This window comes from Perognathus longimembris, chromosome 14, assembly GCF_023159225.1.
Source record: "Perognathus longimembris pacificus isolate PPM17 chromosome 14, ASM2315922v1, whole genome shotgun sequence".
Classification (NCBI taxonomy): domain Eukaryota; kingdom Metazoa; phylum Chordata; class Mammalia; order Rodentia; family Heteromyidae; genus Perognathus; species Perognathus longimembris.
In genome coordinates this window covers 54,997,136-55,014,177 of record NC_063174.1, presented here as the reverse complement: position 1 = coordinate 55,014,177, position 17,042 = coordinate 54,997,136, and the positions used below count along the sequence as shown (strand labels likewise).

At 38.3% G+C, this 17,042-nt stretch overlaps 1 protein-coding gene across 1 annotated transcript in view; it reads right to left on the bottom strand.

Annotated features, from left to right (window-relative positions):
* Positions 1-17,042, bottom strand: part of Unc79 (unc-79 homolog, NALCN channel complex subunit) — a 220,870-nt gene that overhangs the window by 94,908 nt on the left and 108,920 nt on the right. Inside the window, 5 exon segments of the mRNA XM_048362115.1 lie at positions 3,685-3,912; positions 7,750-7,971; positions 9,870-10,010; positions 12,138-12,261; positions 12,834-13,024. Of these exon segments, the coding sequence (XP_048218072.1) occupies positions 3,685-3,912; positions 7,750-7,971; positions 9,870-10,010; positions 12,138-12,261; positions 12,834-13,024 (906 nt within the window).

Genomic DNA, 17,042 nt, shown 5'->3' with positions numbered 1-17,042 from the left:
AAGCTGTTGAACAGCCACAGAGTTCTGGGCTTGGGAGATGTAAAGGTCCTAGAGATTGGTTATGCAACAATGTAAACACTTCACATCATATAGTCACACGTATATTTATGTGTACATGTAACATGTTATGTTTATATATGCAAAATAAGCTGCAAAATAGAGGGAAACATGTTAAAGGGTATGTCTACTCTCCCACTCTCTGTGTGTATAAATACTCCAGCTATTATGGGGTTTTTTTCTTTCAGGTTTAATATCTAAATATCCTCTTTTGGAATGCTCTTATAATTAATTCTTTAATGAGTGACTATTTTTTCAAGAATTGACTGAGAGACAAAGCAAAAAGAGACAACTACTGATGGGATGAAGAAGGACTTAAGGAAGAAAGAAACCAGTACTGAAACAGCAGCTGACAGGGCTCTGAAAAATACCTTTACAGTTTTACTGAGGCTGGTTCTTTTCATAGGCCACTCAAGACAGGGCACCACGTCAAATTATAAACTGAACTTCATACAATTTGATACAGTGGGATGTTGCTTACAGCATATTGATTCTTCCACACATACTTAATAACCCACATGTCTGGTAGTCCTCCAGTGTGGTTGGGCTGGTATTACTTGTTTTGCAAACCAGGCTGACTTCTGCCAGCAATTCTTCACACATCTCCTCAATCTCTTGACCCAAGAGGAAGCTGGAACAGCTAAGGTGGCCAATGCATGGTGGAGACTGTGTTCTCAGACATAATCCTCTTTTTTTTTTTTTTTTTTGGCCAGTCCTGGGCCTTGAACTCAGGGCCTGAGCACTGTCCCTGGCTTCTTTTTGCTCAAGGCTAGCACTCTGCCACTTGAGCCACAGCGCCACTTCTGGCCGTTTTTCTGTATATGTGGTGCTGGGGAATTGAACCCAGGGCCTCATGTATAGGAGGCAAGCTCTCTTGCCACTAGGCCATATCCCCAGCCCAAGTCCTCTTTTTTTTTAATTTAGTATTTTATCCTCCTCTTGTGTTTGCCTTATATCTTGTTTTATAAAGTTATGGAGTTCACAGCTTTATATCAAGGTATAACAAGAGTAGGGCATTGCTTATAAACATTTTTGAAGCCAGGAGTTATCTGGCTTTTTACAATAGTTAGAAAATCAAACACCAATACTCTTATTGAGCACCTCTTCCCATTAAATTTAGGAAAACCTGAATCCTTTAGCTCTATCTCCAAATGTATTTTGAGCCCATGACAAATGAAAAGCATATGGATGTACATTGGGGGTTGCTTTGGTGGGTCAGTTGTCCTACATTTGTGCTATTTCTCTCCTTGTTTTACGGGATGGTGTTGTAAAAAATGACAGAGTAGAGGAAGCTTGCTGTGTAGAGGTCATCATGTTGAGTAAGATAAGCCAAACTCAAAAAACAAAAAAGAAAATTTACAGATTATCAAATGTTCTTGCTCACTTGTGGAGTAGGAACCTAAAATAATTATGATAATGGTGATGGAGATCTATATATACACATATGCTAACAGCATAATGAAACCCTCTTAACACTGTTTGAAAAATGGAAGGAAGAAGGGGAGATGGGAACATGGTGGAGGGGATAGATTTATTCAGATTACACTGTGGTTCTTGGTTATGCTCATCTCTGCGAGTACTAAGGATTCCCTGACTTCAGAAACCAAGGGCACTTTTCTGTCTTTTTCCTCTTTAAAACTCATTATGGTGGACGACTCCCTCCTTCTCTAAACTACCTACCTTGGTTTCTGTGTTAGTGTTTTCCCATTTTTCTCTTGCATCTCTGGCTCTTCTCTGGTCTTTTCTCCTTCCCCTTCTTAAAAGCTAGTACTTCCCAGAATTATAACTTTAGCTCTCTTCCCATCTTACCCAATACATCCTACCACAATATGCACATGACTACAATCATCTATTTCTTTCCAGTCTTCTCTGAAGAAAAAGATCCATAGATCCAATGATGCATGCGTCAGCACTTGAATACAAAAGGTGGTAGTTTGAGTATGGTCAGCCCCCTCTGAAACCATGTTAAAATTTCTCCTCGGGATGTGATAATAAGAAGTGGGATACATTATTCAGGCTTTGCCCTGACAAATGGATTAATCTATTCATGCAAAAAAAAATGAATTAATGGGCATCTCTCATTTCTAGGCAGTTTTCTAGATCTGGAAAGTCCTGTAATCTTCCTTTTATTATTTCCTCTTCTCCTTTACTATATTCAGGTCTCATCTTCTCCAAGAATATTTTCTTGACACCATCATGCCCTTAAGGTGGATTTATTGGCCTGTCTCTATATTCCCATGGCTACCTTGTTCATACCTTAACCACTGTGTTCCTCACACTGTAACATGGGATTTTTTTGTTTACTTTGTTGTAAATTGTTTTGGTTTGTTGTTGTTGTTGTTTTTTCTGTAGGGTCTTGTCATGTAACCCATGCTGGCCTTGAGCTCAAGATTCTCCTAATTTAGCCTTCCAAGTGCTGGAATTACAGGCATGAGCCACCATACCTGGCTTTTCTTACAGTTTTCTCATTTACTTTAAAACTCTTCCTGAGTAAACCATAGGATTTTTTTTCTCATGTTGGGAATTGAACCCGAGGCTACATGCATGCTAATCTAGTATTCTCTACCAGTGAGCTCCCAAGACAGATTTCTCATCATCTATTATTGTGACTGGTTTGGTCTTGGTTTTATGATGGGGTAGATATTAAATATTATTGTATACTCACTAATTGAACTATGCTACACAAAATGAGCAAGGCACAGAAAGCCAAGTACAGCATGCTATTATTTATGTATGAATCTAAAACATTCACACTCTTAATGATACAGAATAAAATGATGGTTATTAGAGGCTGGCCAGGGGAAGGATAGGAAATTGTAACAGTTCTACAATAAATATTTGATGACTATGCTAGAATATATGCCACAAAGATTTTATGTTGAGATAGGTAGGGCTAAAGAGCTAAATAAACTGAAACTAGAGTAAGATTTTGTTGATTGTATGCTGTACTTTTTAGAGAAGTCACCTTCACCCCTAGATTAACATTACAGAAAAGGGAGAGCAAAAGAGAGAAAGGTGGCAGGAAGGGGCTTCATCTACTTCTGATGGTATGAGTGTATTTTGGTATTATATATTATGTTATGTCTTAGGTCTTTAAAAATAGGCTGTACAGAAACTAGCAAATATATGGGGCAAAGTATGGCACATATCAATTGTTAATTCTTTAGACAATTTTCTCTAAACAAAAAAAGAGAACATGAAAGTAATCTGTAAAAAGAATGAAAGCTTTCTTGGTTACTGATGAAGTCAGTAACTGATAAGCAGTGACTGATAAGCCGAAGTTACTTTGGAACAGTGTCCACTTACAACCTATTTATCATATTCTTGCATATGATATCATCTGCATTATTATTTAAATTTATAAAACAATTTAGCACTAAAAATTATTTTAGGAATACAAGTAATGTTTTGTATTCATAAGAATTGCATGAATCAAGGTGCTACAACTTAATTCTAACCACCTACTAGAATTTTGTATGTGGTTCCATCCCTTTCCAGAAGCCTGAGTTTGCAGAAATAAGAAGTCTTTCTTTAACACAGTCTTACCTGTAACCCAGCATGCAGAATAACACTGAATCTTTTTTATTACCACTATATATGAGCCATCTCATTTCTGCAACTGCTTACCACCAGCCGGCTTTCTTCTTTGGGAGCTAGTCTCTCCAGGAGTTCACAGGCAAGCTGATAGCAGAGGATACTCGACTGACATAAGTTACACTCAATTGCCTTTTCTTCCTTCTGGCAGGAATGGGAGCCCCCCCAGGGGGCCTGGAAGACATTGTTGATAATAGAAATGATGTCCTTTGACAAGCTGTGCTCTAAGCCCATTGTAATTCCATCATCTTGCAACTCCATCTGGAAGATAATGGAGAAGGGACACACACATACACACAGACACAAAAAGAAGTTGGTCCTTTTATCAGATATTCTATTGACATGCTACTTAGAGATCATTTTTAATAAATGACAATATTATCAAATTATTAAAGAATATAGTCTTCAAGACCATAAATATACATTCCTTTCCACCAGCTCTTCTAAAATTAATATAAACACAAGTCAAAATAACAGGAATTCTTTTAAGAATCACATGTGAAATTTAAAAGCTTTTCATAGAGTTGCTTTTTAATCATAACTTTGTGAGATTTTACCCATTTGATGGATTTTTTTTCTTTTTTGCAGTAGTAGGCTTTGAACTCTGAGCTACATAGTTGCAAGGTAGATTCTCTTACTACTGAGTCACACCTCCAGTCCAGATTTTACCTATTTAAAAAAAAGCTCTGTTCCTCACCTATTGTCTTGACCATGGTTTCTAAATACTATTATCCACCAGCATGAGCCAAGTTTCCTTGGAGAAATGCCTGGCATCATTTCATCAGGGGCTAGAAAAATACGAAAATGAGCCTCGAACATATCTAGCTATGCTAGAAGTTAAGGAAATGTGGAGGGCTAAAGATACAGCTTAGAAGTAGAACGCTTGCTTAGTGTATACAAGGCACTGGGTTCTATCCACAGCACCACAAAACTTCACAGAGATAGACAGAAAGAGACAGGGACAGAAACAGAGAGAAGGGAAGGGAAGGGAAGGGCAAGGGAGGGGAGGGCAAGGGAGGGGAGGGGAAGGGAGGAAACAAAAAAAAACCATCTTGAAAGGACTCCCACTGATTATATATAGAACAATACAAGCAACAAAATAAGTGGCAGATTACAACCCACTTGATAAAATAAGAATGCACTGGTGCTTGTAGGAGTAACTAGTCGAATAAATATATGTCAGCAAAAAGGAAAGGCTATTCCTTAAGTAGAATACCAGCAAATAAATTTAAAAGAAATTATAGAATTACAAAATTGTCATTTGGCAGACATCATAGTAATAATTGATTTAAGTATGAATCATCCATCAACAAAACTAGTGGATGAAAGTCTGATAAGAAATGGGATGGCTCTTGTCTTAAAAGTATTCTCCTACATGTTACTAATTACAAAAGGTAACATATAATTAGCCTCCCTATCTCTAGGGGATTGACTTCAGAGCCACCCACAGATTCCAAAATCCATGGGTGCTCAAGTCCCTTATATAAAATGTCATAGCACTTGCATATAATCTATGCATATCTTTCTATATGCCTTAAATCACATTAGGGCCATTTATAATGAGTAAGTGAATAGCTGCTATTCTGTATTGTTCAGGGAATAATAACAAGAAGCTAAATCTGTACATGTTCAGAATAGATGCGATTTATATTTTTTCGGGTATTTTTGGTCCATGGTTGCAGTTGTATCTGTAGATGTAGAACCCAGGGACACGGAAGGACAGAGGACTGACTACAGAGACTTTATACAGTAAGGAAACCTGGTAAAAATCACATTAACCCAGTGACCAAAGTTACCATCACCAGTAAGGAAACTACTGTATCTTGTACCAATAGAGGACATAACGTCACATTTGTGATCTTCCTACCAAGACGTATAATTCCAATTAACATAAGGAAATGTCCAAACCCAAACTGAAACACATCTTACAAAATAACTTGGTGATATTCTTCAGAATGTCAAGCATATGAATGATACATATGAGGAAATGCCCTGGATTAAAGAAGACTAAGAAAGGAGGACAAATAAACTCTGCGTGAATGATTTGGGATTGCTCCAGGACCAAAACTTTTTTTTGTTGTGGTTCTTCTTTAGCTATAAAGGTGATATTGCTATCGTATCCATTTAAAAAATGAATAATTTAGAAGTTGAGAAGTGGCCCAAGTGGTAGAGCACAAGCCTTAAATGAAAAAGCTAAATGAAATCATGAGGCCCTGAGTTCAAGCCCCACTACCCGCACAAAAATACATTTTTAAAAATGAATCCTTTGTGTTTAAGGTTATATCACCATGACACTTCGGTGATATAAGAATGTTCTTATTTTGTAGAAAATACTCTATGACGTATTTAGGGATACCACGTTTGTAACGTACTCTTTAAAAGATTAATGAGATTCGTGTATACGCAAAGAACGAAAAAGATTGAAGTGTTAATAGATTAAGAAATTGAGGGAGGAGTGTTTAGGAGTCCTGGCTAGTATTCTTGCAACTTCTCTGCAAGTCTGAAATACTTACTTCAAAAAGGAAGTTACAAAGAAATGTTCTATTTATCTAAGCTTAAAAAACTATCCTTTAGGGGCTGGGAATATGGCCTAGTGGCAAGAGTGCTTGCCTCATATACATCAGGCCCTGGGTTCGATTCCTCAGCACCACATATACAGAAAATGGCCAGAAGGGGCGCTGTGGCTCAAGTGGCAGAGTGCTAGCCTTGAGCAAAAAAGAAGCCAGGGACAGTGCTCAGGCCCTGAGTTCACGGCCTAGGACTGGCAAAAAAAAAAAAAAAAAAACTATCCTTTAAAGCCAGGAGCCAGTGGCTCACATCTGTAATCCTAGCTACACAGAAGGCTGAGATCCAAAGATCACAGTTCCAAAGCAGCCTGGGCAGGAAAGTCCATGAGACTCTTACACCAAAAATCTGGAAGTGGAATTGTAGGCTCAAGAATGCCAGCTTTGAGTGAACAATCTAAGATACAGTGCTCGGCCTTGCATTAAAGCCCCAGTATCATCACAAAACTCATCTTTAAAAGATACCTCTAAACAGCTGCGTGCCAATGGCTCACACACATAATCCTAGGTAGTCAGGAGGCTAAGATCGGGCTGGGAATATGGCCTAGTGGTAGAGTGCTTGCCTCGTATACATGAAGCACTGGGTTTGATTCCTCAGCACTACATATATACAAAAAGGCCAGAAGTGGCGCTGTGGCTCAAGTGGTAGAGTGCTAGCCTTGAGCAAAAAAGAAGCTAGGGATGGTGCTCAGGCCCTGAGTTCAAGCCCCAGGACTGGCAAAAAAAAAAAAAAAAAAAGGATAAGATCTGAGGATCAGGGTTCAAAGCCAGCCCACATAGGAAAGTTCATGAGAGTCTTATCTCTAGTTAACCAGCAAAAAAAAACTGGAGGGCTGGGGATATAGCCTAGTGGCAAGAGTGCCTGCCTCGGATACACGAGGCCCTAGGTTCGATTCTCCAGCACCACATATACAGAAAACGGCCAGAAGCGGCGCTGTGGCTCAAGTGGCGGAGTGCTAGCCTTGAGCGGGAAGAAGCCAGGGACAGTGCTCAGGCCCTGAGTCCAAGGCCCAGGACTGGCCCAAAAAAAAAAAAAAAAAAAAAAAAACTGGAAGTAAAACTGTGGCTTAAGTGGTAGGGTACTAGACTTGAGCAAAAAAAAAACTCAGGGACTGTGCCGAGGTCTTGAGTTCAAACCCCAGGACCAGCCCTGACACACATATACAGACACAAAAATAATCACACACGAATTTATAAAATATTTTTACATGAACCCCATCGCTACACAATTGTACTTTGTTCTTTTCAAAGATAAGATTATCCAGTTTGTTCATTCAATTTAGCCAACAGAATTAACTCTAATAATGCTACGGTGTTTCTAAAATTCAAATCCATTCTCATGTTAACATCTTTGCAGATATCCACGCAAGTAGTTTACATACTCTTTTAGGAAATTCTCAAAGGAATCTGCAAAATGTCTGGAGTGTTGATGCATTGTTTCAGTACATGTGAAGATACCAATTCATATAAAAGAATTACTATCCAATGCCTCATTCTTCACCTCTGATTTAAAGGAAGCTCATGCTTCAGCTACCTGCTTCAGGAGAAGATCAAACATGAGGATGAAACAATTTAGATTCATTTCATCATCTTCACAATCAAAGTCAATAGTCCTTCCTCCTGGGTGTCCAAAATTCTTGAAAGGGCTACGAAACGGACTACGCATAGGACTCCGAAACGGGCTCTGGAAAGGACTATGAAATGGACTCAGCATATGATGCTGAGCTCGTCGACCAGGGTCAGAGGCAACACTCACCTAGAAGAAAGAATGCCAACATGGATGAATAAACTCACAGGAGCTGAAATGACTATGCAAAGTAGTGGAGGAGTCCATGGAAGGTATTTCCAGCTTTCACATGGAGTTCCTTTGATAATACCCAATGGCCATATTCCCTCCAAATGCTATCTATAGTCTCAAAACAGAAAAGCAAGTAGTAAAGCCATCCAAACTTTCAGGCTAGTTGTCATGTTCCTGACAGTTTAGAGGAACTAGTATTCATCAGCTCCCTGAAGAACGAAGACATTCGACTATATTTTCATCCCATCAAACATTTCCAATTAAATTAAACTAGATTGTCTAAACCTACTGAAAACCAGAACCAGAAAAAAATGAAGGATAAATTTTAGCTAAATTTAAGCTAAATTTTAGATGGTAAGCACAGAATCTCAGATTGATATGACTCATTAAAGAATAATGGCCTCTGGGATTATAATGATTAAACTATCGTCGGAAAACACTACATATCAAACTTATTGTATTTCTTATTCTCCCTTTTTCCACCCCATCCCCAAACCAGGCCATCATTTCCTTTATACCCTTACTTCATACCCAAGGATGCTATGGACTGAATTTCCCTTGCCTCCTATTATCTGGTGTCCAGTTGGGTTTAGTCAGTGGGCAACACCATTAGAAGACCTGAAGCTGGAAGGTTGAGTGGTAGAAATATTTCTCACTACCCTCTCCCTGCTCTGGAGCTACATCTCAGGGAGTGTCACTACGATTCTATAGATTTTCCAGTCAGCCTTTCCTTGTGATGCTGCTCTCAGTCCAGAAATCTCTTCCTTCTTCCTTCAGCCGTAAGGGCACAGTAACTTCCCTCTGGACTGTCACTAGACTGTGGTGCTTCAGCAATCCTTTGCCATAACTACAGGTAGAATCTTCATTAAAGTTTCTTCAGTTATATCAGGGATAGATTTTGTAGCAGGGTGCTGCCAACCTATCTGTATATCACTCTATTTTCTCTCATAAAGATCCACACACACCACTTGTAAAACAAACAGGAAGAGTAGCCATTAAAAACCAGAATCCCTGGATATTTATAATGTCATCTACGGGAAGTCACTTTGCTGAATATAAAGTTAACATTGAATACTAAGCATGATCCCATGGTTGTACTGGATATTCTGATTCCTAGTGTCAGGTGGGAATATTATGGAAGGATTCTGTAGAGAGGCCTGATGCTGAGCAAGTTAAGAACAGAGTTGAGAACAACCCTGAGGTGAAAGTCAGCTTCTCTGAGAATGTCCCTCTAACAGCAGAAGCTCTCAGGCCTTCTTCCCAGGTCCTCCTGAGTCCCCCATAGAAATCTTATCAAAAACGTCCTCCCGTTTTTACACACTATTCTCACCCACAAAGGAAGGAATCAGGGAATATATTCAACTGGTTCACAGTGACAACCTCTCTCACGCTTCCACCAGTTGACTGTGACTTCCCAAAACATGTGGTCAGCAGAAAGAATCATCCAGTTGCTCACTCCCAAAGGGCAACACTGACATGCCAGTAGCTAGTAACACATTTTATATTCACTGGGAAAACACTCCCCCCCACCCCCCCTCCGCACCGCCTCACCCCACCCCATCCCCCAAAAAACGAGAACATACAACCATAAAAGCTATTCTGTTTCCTTTCATCAATGATGAGAAGAAGCTAAACTTCCAAACAATTCAAAGGAAAATAAAAATGCAGAAACTTAATGATTACAGATCGTACCAAACCTATCCTAATTAAACATTTTCTTACTTCATGTGATTAAAAGATAAATGGAATGAGATGTGATGAAGAATTCCCAGTGAGAATTCTTATGATACTTTCAGACCTGATATAACTGACAGGGGTTTTATTTTATTTTAACAAGTGAAACAAGAAATAATTACCCTTCGAGTTGCAAGGTTCCCTGCCAGTTCATTGACTCTTGATTTTCTTTGATTTGCCAGTTCTTTGACAGAATTAACTCCATCAGAAAACATGCTTATTAAGAGTTGAAGCGGAACCGTGATATCTAACTCCGATAATACCTGAAGAAAAAAAGGCACATATTTCCCCCCCAAAAAAACATGTAAACTTTAAAACTCAGAAAACTATATTTAACACTGTTTCCTGTTAACTATTAAGCTATTAAACATGAGGACATTTAACCTCCAAATATCAACACAATCAACATCAAAACTTTACACTAAGAAAACCAGTTATCTTTCATGTTTTTATTTTTGCTACCCTCATATCCACCACGGTCTTTCCATCAATTAGTTACCACATTTTGTGATATTTAATTATCTGATACTAACTCTAACTATGAGCTGTTGAAGAAAGAAAGTATGAAGAAGCACTTCTTATCTCATTTTCACATGCCAGGAATATTATAGGAGCTCTGTCAATGTTTCCATAGTTAGTGGAACTTCAAGCAATATGTTAGGTGAGATCTTGGCTTTGAAACCTTCAACTGCAGCAGTCTGCCTTCACGGTCCAGTCCATGCAACCTGTGTACTCTAACTTCCTAGCTCTGTGGAGACAGGTTTACAGGCCCTACATGCTCCCCCTAAGATGGCACAGCTTAGAGGACGTCTAACTGAATCCTGATGTAGCACCAACCATCTGTAAAGACTGGCTTCTCTAAAAGGAGAATTCTTTCAGGAGATCTATTTGAGAATAAAAAGATAAAATTCTGGTTCCCACATATGACTTTTAAAAATATGTCCCTTTACTCTGTCAATTGTAAAAAAAAAAAAAATACTATTCTTCAGTTTAGAATCCAGAGAAGCTTCTTGAAGGGCATAAGGGATGATGACATTCTTGTATGACACTGAAATGTATCTAGGAACTGGCCATACAGCTCAACAGTAGAGTTCTTATCTAAGATTTAGAGGTCCTTGGGCTTGATTTCCCAGCACCACACACAAAAAAAGAAAACACAACAACAAAAGATCCGACAAGGGGCTGGGAATATGGCCTAGTGGCAAGAGTGCTTGCCTCGTATACATGAAGCCCATGGTTCGATTCCCCAGTACCACATATATAGAAAATGGCCAGAAGTGGCGCTGTGGCTCAAGTGGCAGAGTGCTAGCCTTGAGCAAAAAGAAGCCAGGGACAGTGCTCAGGCCCTGAGTTCAAGCCCCAGGACTGGCAAAAATAATAAATAAATACATACATACAAATTCTTTAAGAAGATCCAACAATGTTTCTATATCTTCACTTAATCTAAACATTGAATCTACTTTCAATTTCTACCCAAACTTCACGTTGGGAATTCAATTTCACAAAATTTCATTGAACATTCACTATACACAAAACATTTCCAGATTCTGAAAAGAAAGGCTGGCTAGGGCAGTAAATTGGAAAATAAGATCTGGTAATTGAACTGGAAGAGTTTGTAAGCCGTGGGAATAACAAAAACTATGAGACAGGGCTGGGGATATGGCCTAGTGGCAAGAGTGCCTGCCTCGGATACACGAGGCCCTAGGTTCGATTCCCCAGCACCACATATACAGAAAACGGCCAGAAGCGGTGCTGTGGCTCAAGCGGCAGAGTGCTAGCCTTGAGCGGGAAGAAGCCAGGGACAGTGCTCAGGCCCTGAGTCCAAGGCCCAGGACTGGCAAAAAAAAAAAAAAAAACTATGAGACAGTCAAAATGGAATCCACCCAGGGAATCTGTATGGACACGGGAGGAAAGAGCAATGGCCTTGATTGGGAAGATGGGGTAGCAATGTGAAATAGCAGAAAACTGCAAATTTTTGAGAAAATTTTTGAGTTGAAATTTGGAGGACAAGTTGGAGCTCACTAATGGAGACACCGAGGGAGAGAAGTCATTCCAGGTAGAGGGAACAACGCAAACCCACCACTGTCTACATCAATCATTCTCAACCTTTCCACATAAAGATTTCTTAGAATCCCAGACAGCTAGTAAGATATGAGCCCCCAATGCACCATAAATTCAGTACTATTCCTACATGAATTTATATTTACTAGTCACAACTACAGCTACGTCTATTTGAAATTTAATCTACATATTTGTGATGTTAATCTACCGTGATCCTTCATAATCATGCAAATTTACTCCATAGAAATGTTTCCACTTTTGTACCTAGCTTTGCCTCTCAGAGGCAAAAAAACTATTGCTCAAAATGACCCTAACTATTATTCACTTACATGAAGCCATAGTAAAGCTTGTTCCTGCACAGAAGAGGGATATCCTGTAAACCGACAACTAATAAAGCCAAACATCTCTTCCATTGAAAAAGGGAGAGGACAGAGCTCGATGTCAAACATTTTGCTGGAAAAAAGAGCAACAACAGTAAATGACAAATGAGCATACATTAGGCTCCACTGACACCACCAAGGTATTTCTAATATGCTCTATTATGAAAACCCTTTAGACTGGTTTGTGATCTGAACTGTTATTATCATGTTTCACTTGACTCTAAGAAAACATTTCACATCAGTAGAATAGTTGTAGATAATTCATATGGTTGTAATAACATGGCATTCGTATTAGTGTAACAGAAAGAATTAAAGCGCTGGGGAATTACAGTTACATTCTAGCATCTAAAAACATTTTCCCTTTGTACATTTCCAACATATCCTACTGATAATATCTCAAAATAAACAATATGGTATATACTTATTACTCTACAGAAACAAAATCTTTTCTGAACAATTCTAAATAATCTCAGCTCAATTTATAGCAGCTATTACACTGTTGGACCACGGTTTTCTTCGCGCGGTTTGTTTGAAAGGAAAAATACATGAAATGCATAGCAGAATGCCATGTGTGTACACAGTACACATTCAGTAAGTGCCAGATATTACTATAATTACAATGACTTCATTAAACTACTTACCCACCTTAATACTTCCCTGAATTCTTTTAATTGGTTATCAGGAACTTCTGTTCGGATGGCTTCCAGCCATTCTGGCATAATACACTCCCACACCGACTGACTGATCACATTGTAGGGAATCAGGCAGAGGATCCGGTTGAGACCTTCCTTCAATTGAGTCACTGTGCTACAAGACTTATCCCAGTATCCACCAACCTAGAGGGGTTTATATAGCCATAGAGGAAAAGAACAAAACACCTTCTTTACGATTGTACTTCTAAAGGACGGTGAGGTTTCCACCTGCAAGTGGCAACTTTTAATGAAACTCTCATAATCTCCAAATGACTGTGAAGTCTACAGGACCAGAGTCGGCAAGGCACCTAGTTCCCAAGGGTCCCCACAGGATAGAGCCCACAGGATGCTCTGACAGCAAGGTCTCTTCATCTCCCTAGTTCTTTCATTAGACTCTGTCTGGAAGAGCCATTGACTGTCCCTTGCTCTGTTCAGTCTTGGCTCTGAACGAGCACCTTACCTTTCAGAATATGGCTTATGAGGGCACCTCAGCCTTCAAAAAGTGGTTTCTCAGTTGACTAAAATAAGCACCTGAGGCAAATGGAGAAGGTTCAAAGGTTTCCCCCACAAATATTGATTTAAAAAAAACTTTAGCCCTTGTAATGAATAGGTAATGTCTTATTTCATATGCCAGCAATACAATTCAAATAAAAGTAGAGCAATAAAAGCCAAACCTTATATAAAATACTGAGTTTGTATGACTTTGAATTTACAAAGGTACTACTTTTTATTACTTTGAAGTTACAAGGTCTCTATTTGTTAGATATATCTGCTATTTTCTTATCTCCAGGTAGTATTGCTAAATATTTTATAAAACATATTAAATAATCCTGCTCTATAGCAAAAGCAATCCTTAGCAGTAAGAACAGTGTTAAATGAACATTAATACCAAAACTGTTTCCTTCCTTCTCTTCCATTCTTAGCCCCAATTTGAAACTCCAAATCTGGAAGCTGCTTATGTATTTCCTGATGGCCTGGTGGCAATATAAGATTTCCCAGTGGTATTAAACAAGCAGGAGGGCATACCTAGGAATCAGATCCTGATAATGTATTAGACACCTGTTAAGCTTGTAACTTTTTTAGCAAGGCATAAAGAGGAGAAAAAAAAATATTATAAAAATGGAAAGTGGCTGGGTGCCAGTAGCTCACACCTGTAATCCCAGCTACTCAGGAGGCTGAGAGCTGAGGATTGCGGTTCAGAGACAGCCCAGACAGGAAAGTCTGTGAGACATTTCTCTCCAATTAACCACCAGGAAACTAGAAGTGGAGCTGTGGCCCAAAGCAGTAGAGGTTAGCCTTGAGCTCAAGAGCTCAGGGACAGTGCCAGAGATCAAGCCCCACAACTGGCAATAGATAGATTTATTTTTCAAAATTAACTCTAGAAATGAAAATGATGTTTTTTTCTTTGTTGCTGTTTTTCTTTTCTTTTTGTCTTATTTGTTCATTTATCTGTCTTTGGGAAGGTAACTGGAGGCACAGAAATGGAGGGATAAAGGGTGATTAAATGCATTAGTGGTACTCACTATACACTGTTTTGAGGATGAACTAAACAACTTACGTATGGGGATGGGAGGGAAAAACTGGGAGACAGCAAGGGAAGGGGTGACATTGTCCAAAAGGAAATGTATTCTTTATCTGACTTATGTTACTGTAATCCCTTTGCACATCACCTTTGTAATAATAATAAAAATAAACTTAAATAAATAAATAAAAATAGAATAACTCAAGACTTATTTCACAGAGACCTGTGATTTTGGTTAATCCAAATCCAGTAGTTGAACCATCTGACTTTTCTTTTTAAGTGTTCATTCACACTAGGCAAGTGTTTTACCACAGAGCTAAATCCGAAGCCCCTTTCAGCAATTTTTGGAAATTTTGCATCTCCCAGATCAATTTCTAAACAAAATATAGGTCTCAAGCTTTTGAGATTTCCCAGAAAACATCTTGAAATCTTCATGGATTTGAGTTCACCTTTGAAAAACTAAGATAAAATACATGTAATTGATGATTTGAATTATAGGCAAAGCATTATAAAATAAGAAGTGAGGCTTAGTCCAGTGTTGTGGTACACATTGTATAAGTGAAGTACAAGAATCTTGAGTTTGAGGCCAGCCTGGGACCCATAACAACAAGTCTGTCTCAAAAATGAATAAAATAATATGGAAAAGATGCTTAAGTTACATTAGTATAAGTATTTTGGGACTTCAGGAATTATATAAAATGCATAGAACTGACCAGTTCCCTTATTGCCAATTATGGCAAAATGTGTTGCACTTTATAGAAACAACATCTCCATGTCCACTGTGTCATAATCAACTCTCACCTGCTCTTCACAATCATTTTAAGTCTTTTGACATTCAGTTGCCCTATTCTAATGCTTTTCTGAAAGGTGTTATGAATTCCTTCTTAGATGTTTCATCTATCTAAACCCGGAAAAGGTCTATGACAGATACTTAAGAACATGGGCTTCCATAGCTTTGAGATGGCGTCATTAGTATTTGATAACAATTGTCAAAACTCTACTGAAGGACATGATGGGTTTATAAAACTGCTCATTTAGATTAAGTAGCACAAAAGTGAATTACATGAGACTGAATCAACTGCTGAATAATTTTGACGGTTACAGTTCTTTTGTTTGCAATATTGCTTTTCTTTAATATTCTTCTTTCTGAATATAAAGAATCCCTTTCTTTCTTCTTCTAAGCTATCTACAACTCATACAAATTTGGCAGATTATTCCTTTTTAAATAAAAATGCATCTATGTTTTGCTCCCTTCTCCAGGATTCAGAAACTATTACTGAATAGTCTTATTTTCAAAGCATTATTATTTGCATAAGTTCAGTAAGAATCTGTTCTCCTTATAACAGAACAGAATTGGGAAAATTGGTTATATTTCTAAGGCTTTGTAGAATGACATATTTGAAAATGTATATAGAATCAGTTATTTCAGTTTTTAGGAATTAACATTGACTTTGTAGAGCAATGCTTACAAAGCACTCTTGAAAGAAAAAACTGGATACTTGGTTTATGGGGTTCTCAGACTTAGAGATAAGTCTCAAAGAAGGTCCAAACACTTGAGGACCTAAACAAGAAAATTTCATCCAAATCTATAGGCACTACACATAAAGTCTGATTATAAGTTCTTGGCATGGCTCCTAGCATCAAGAGACTTCTAAATATTCAATCTGAGATTTCTTCTGTCAACGTAGGCTTTTAAAAGCCCTATGTAGTCAGAAACCAGTGGCTCATATCTTAGCCACTCAGGAGGCTGAGATCTAAGGATTTGAAGTTTGAAGCCAGCAGGAAAGTCTGTGAGATGTTTATCTTTCAATTAAATGCAAAAAGCAGAAGTGGAGCTGTGGCTCAAGTGGTAGAGCCCTAGTCTTAAGCACAAAAGCGCAGGAACAGTTCCTAGGTCTAGAGTTTAAGCCCCAAAACCAGAAGGAAAAAACAAAAAGACTAATATAATCAATTATCTTTTTCTACACTTGTGCAAATGACTAGATAAAATTTAATGAGTCTAGATTTATTTGATAAGCTAAAGTAATCTTACTTGGATCAAAATGGAAACTAGAAGCTTTCCTTATGGCTTATGAAATTCTACTACTGATTATCTCTGAGCTTTTGACCTCTTTGTACACTAAATTCTGCCATCATTCCCATTCTGCCAGTAATTAATATATTTAGAGTCTTTGCCTTCTTTCTGTGGCATCAATTGAGGATGAAAACATAATTGCCTAGATTCTTATTAAGACTGAGTAGTCCAGCCATCAATTTTAAAAGAAAAATAATTGTGTTTCTTCACGCTAACTAGGCTCTTTCTTTATTTCTGCAAGTCTCTTATTTCATAAATTCTAACCTGAAGCTTCTCGACACAGCTATTTACCTAGCTTCTTTTTTTGTGGGTGAAACTTGAAGGGAGGTTCCAGAAGAAGAAATGTAGGAATCCATTCAAATCCCCAAAGCTGGTACCAAGATTATTTTAAAGTGAAATAGTTAGTCTAAAGAAGCATAAAGAAATCTTCTTTGGACTTCCAATGTTTACCTAAAGCAAAGCATCCTGAAAACACACCTCTGCTGAGGGAATTTCCTGAGAATTCAGCCACCAGGCAGAAACCAAAGTTTCTGACAATCTCCATTAGTATCAAAAACAGAAAACAA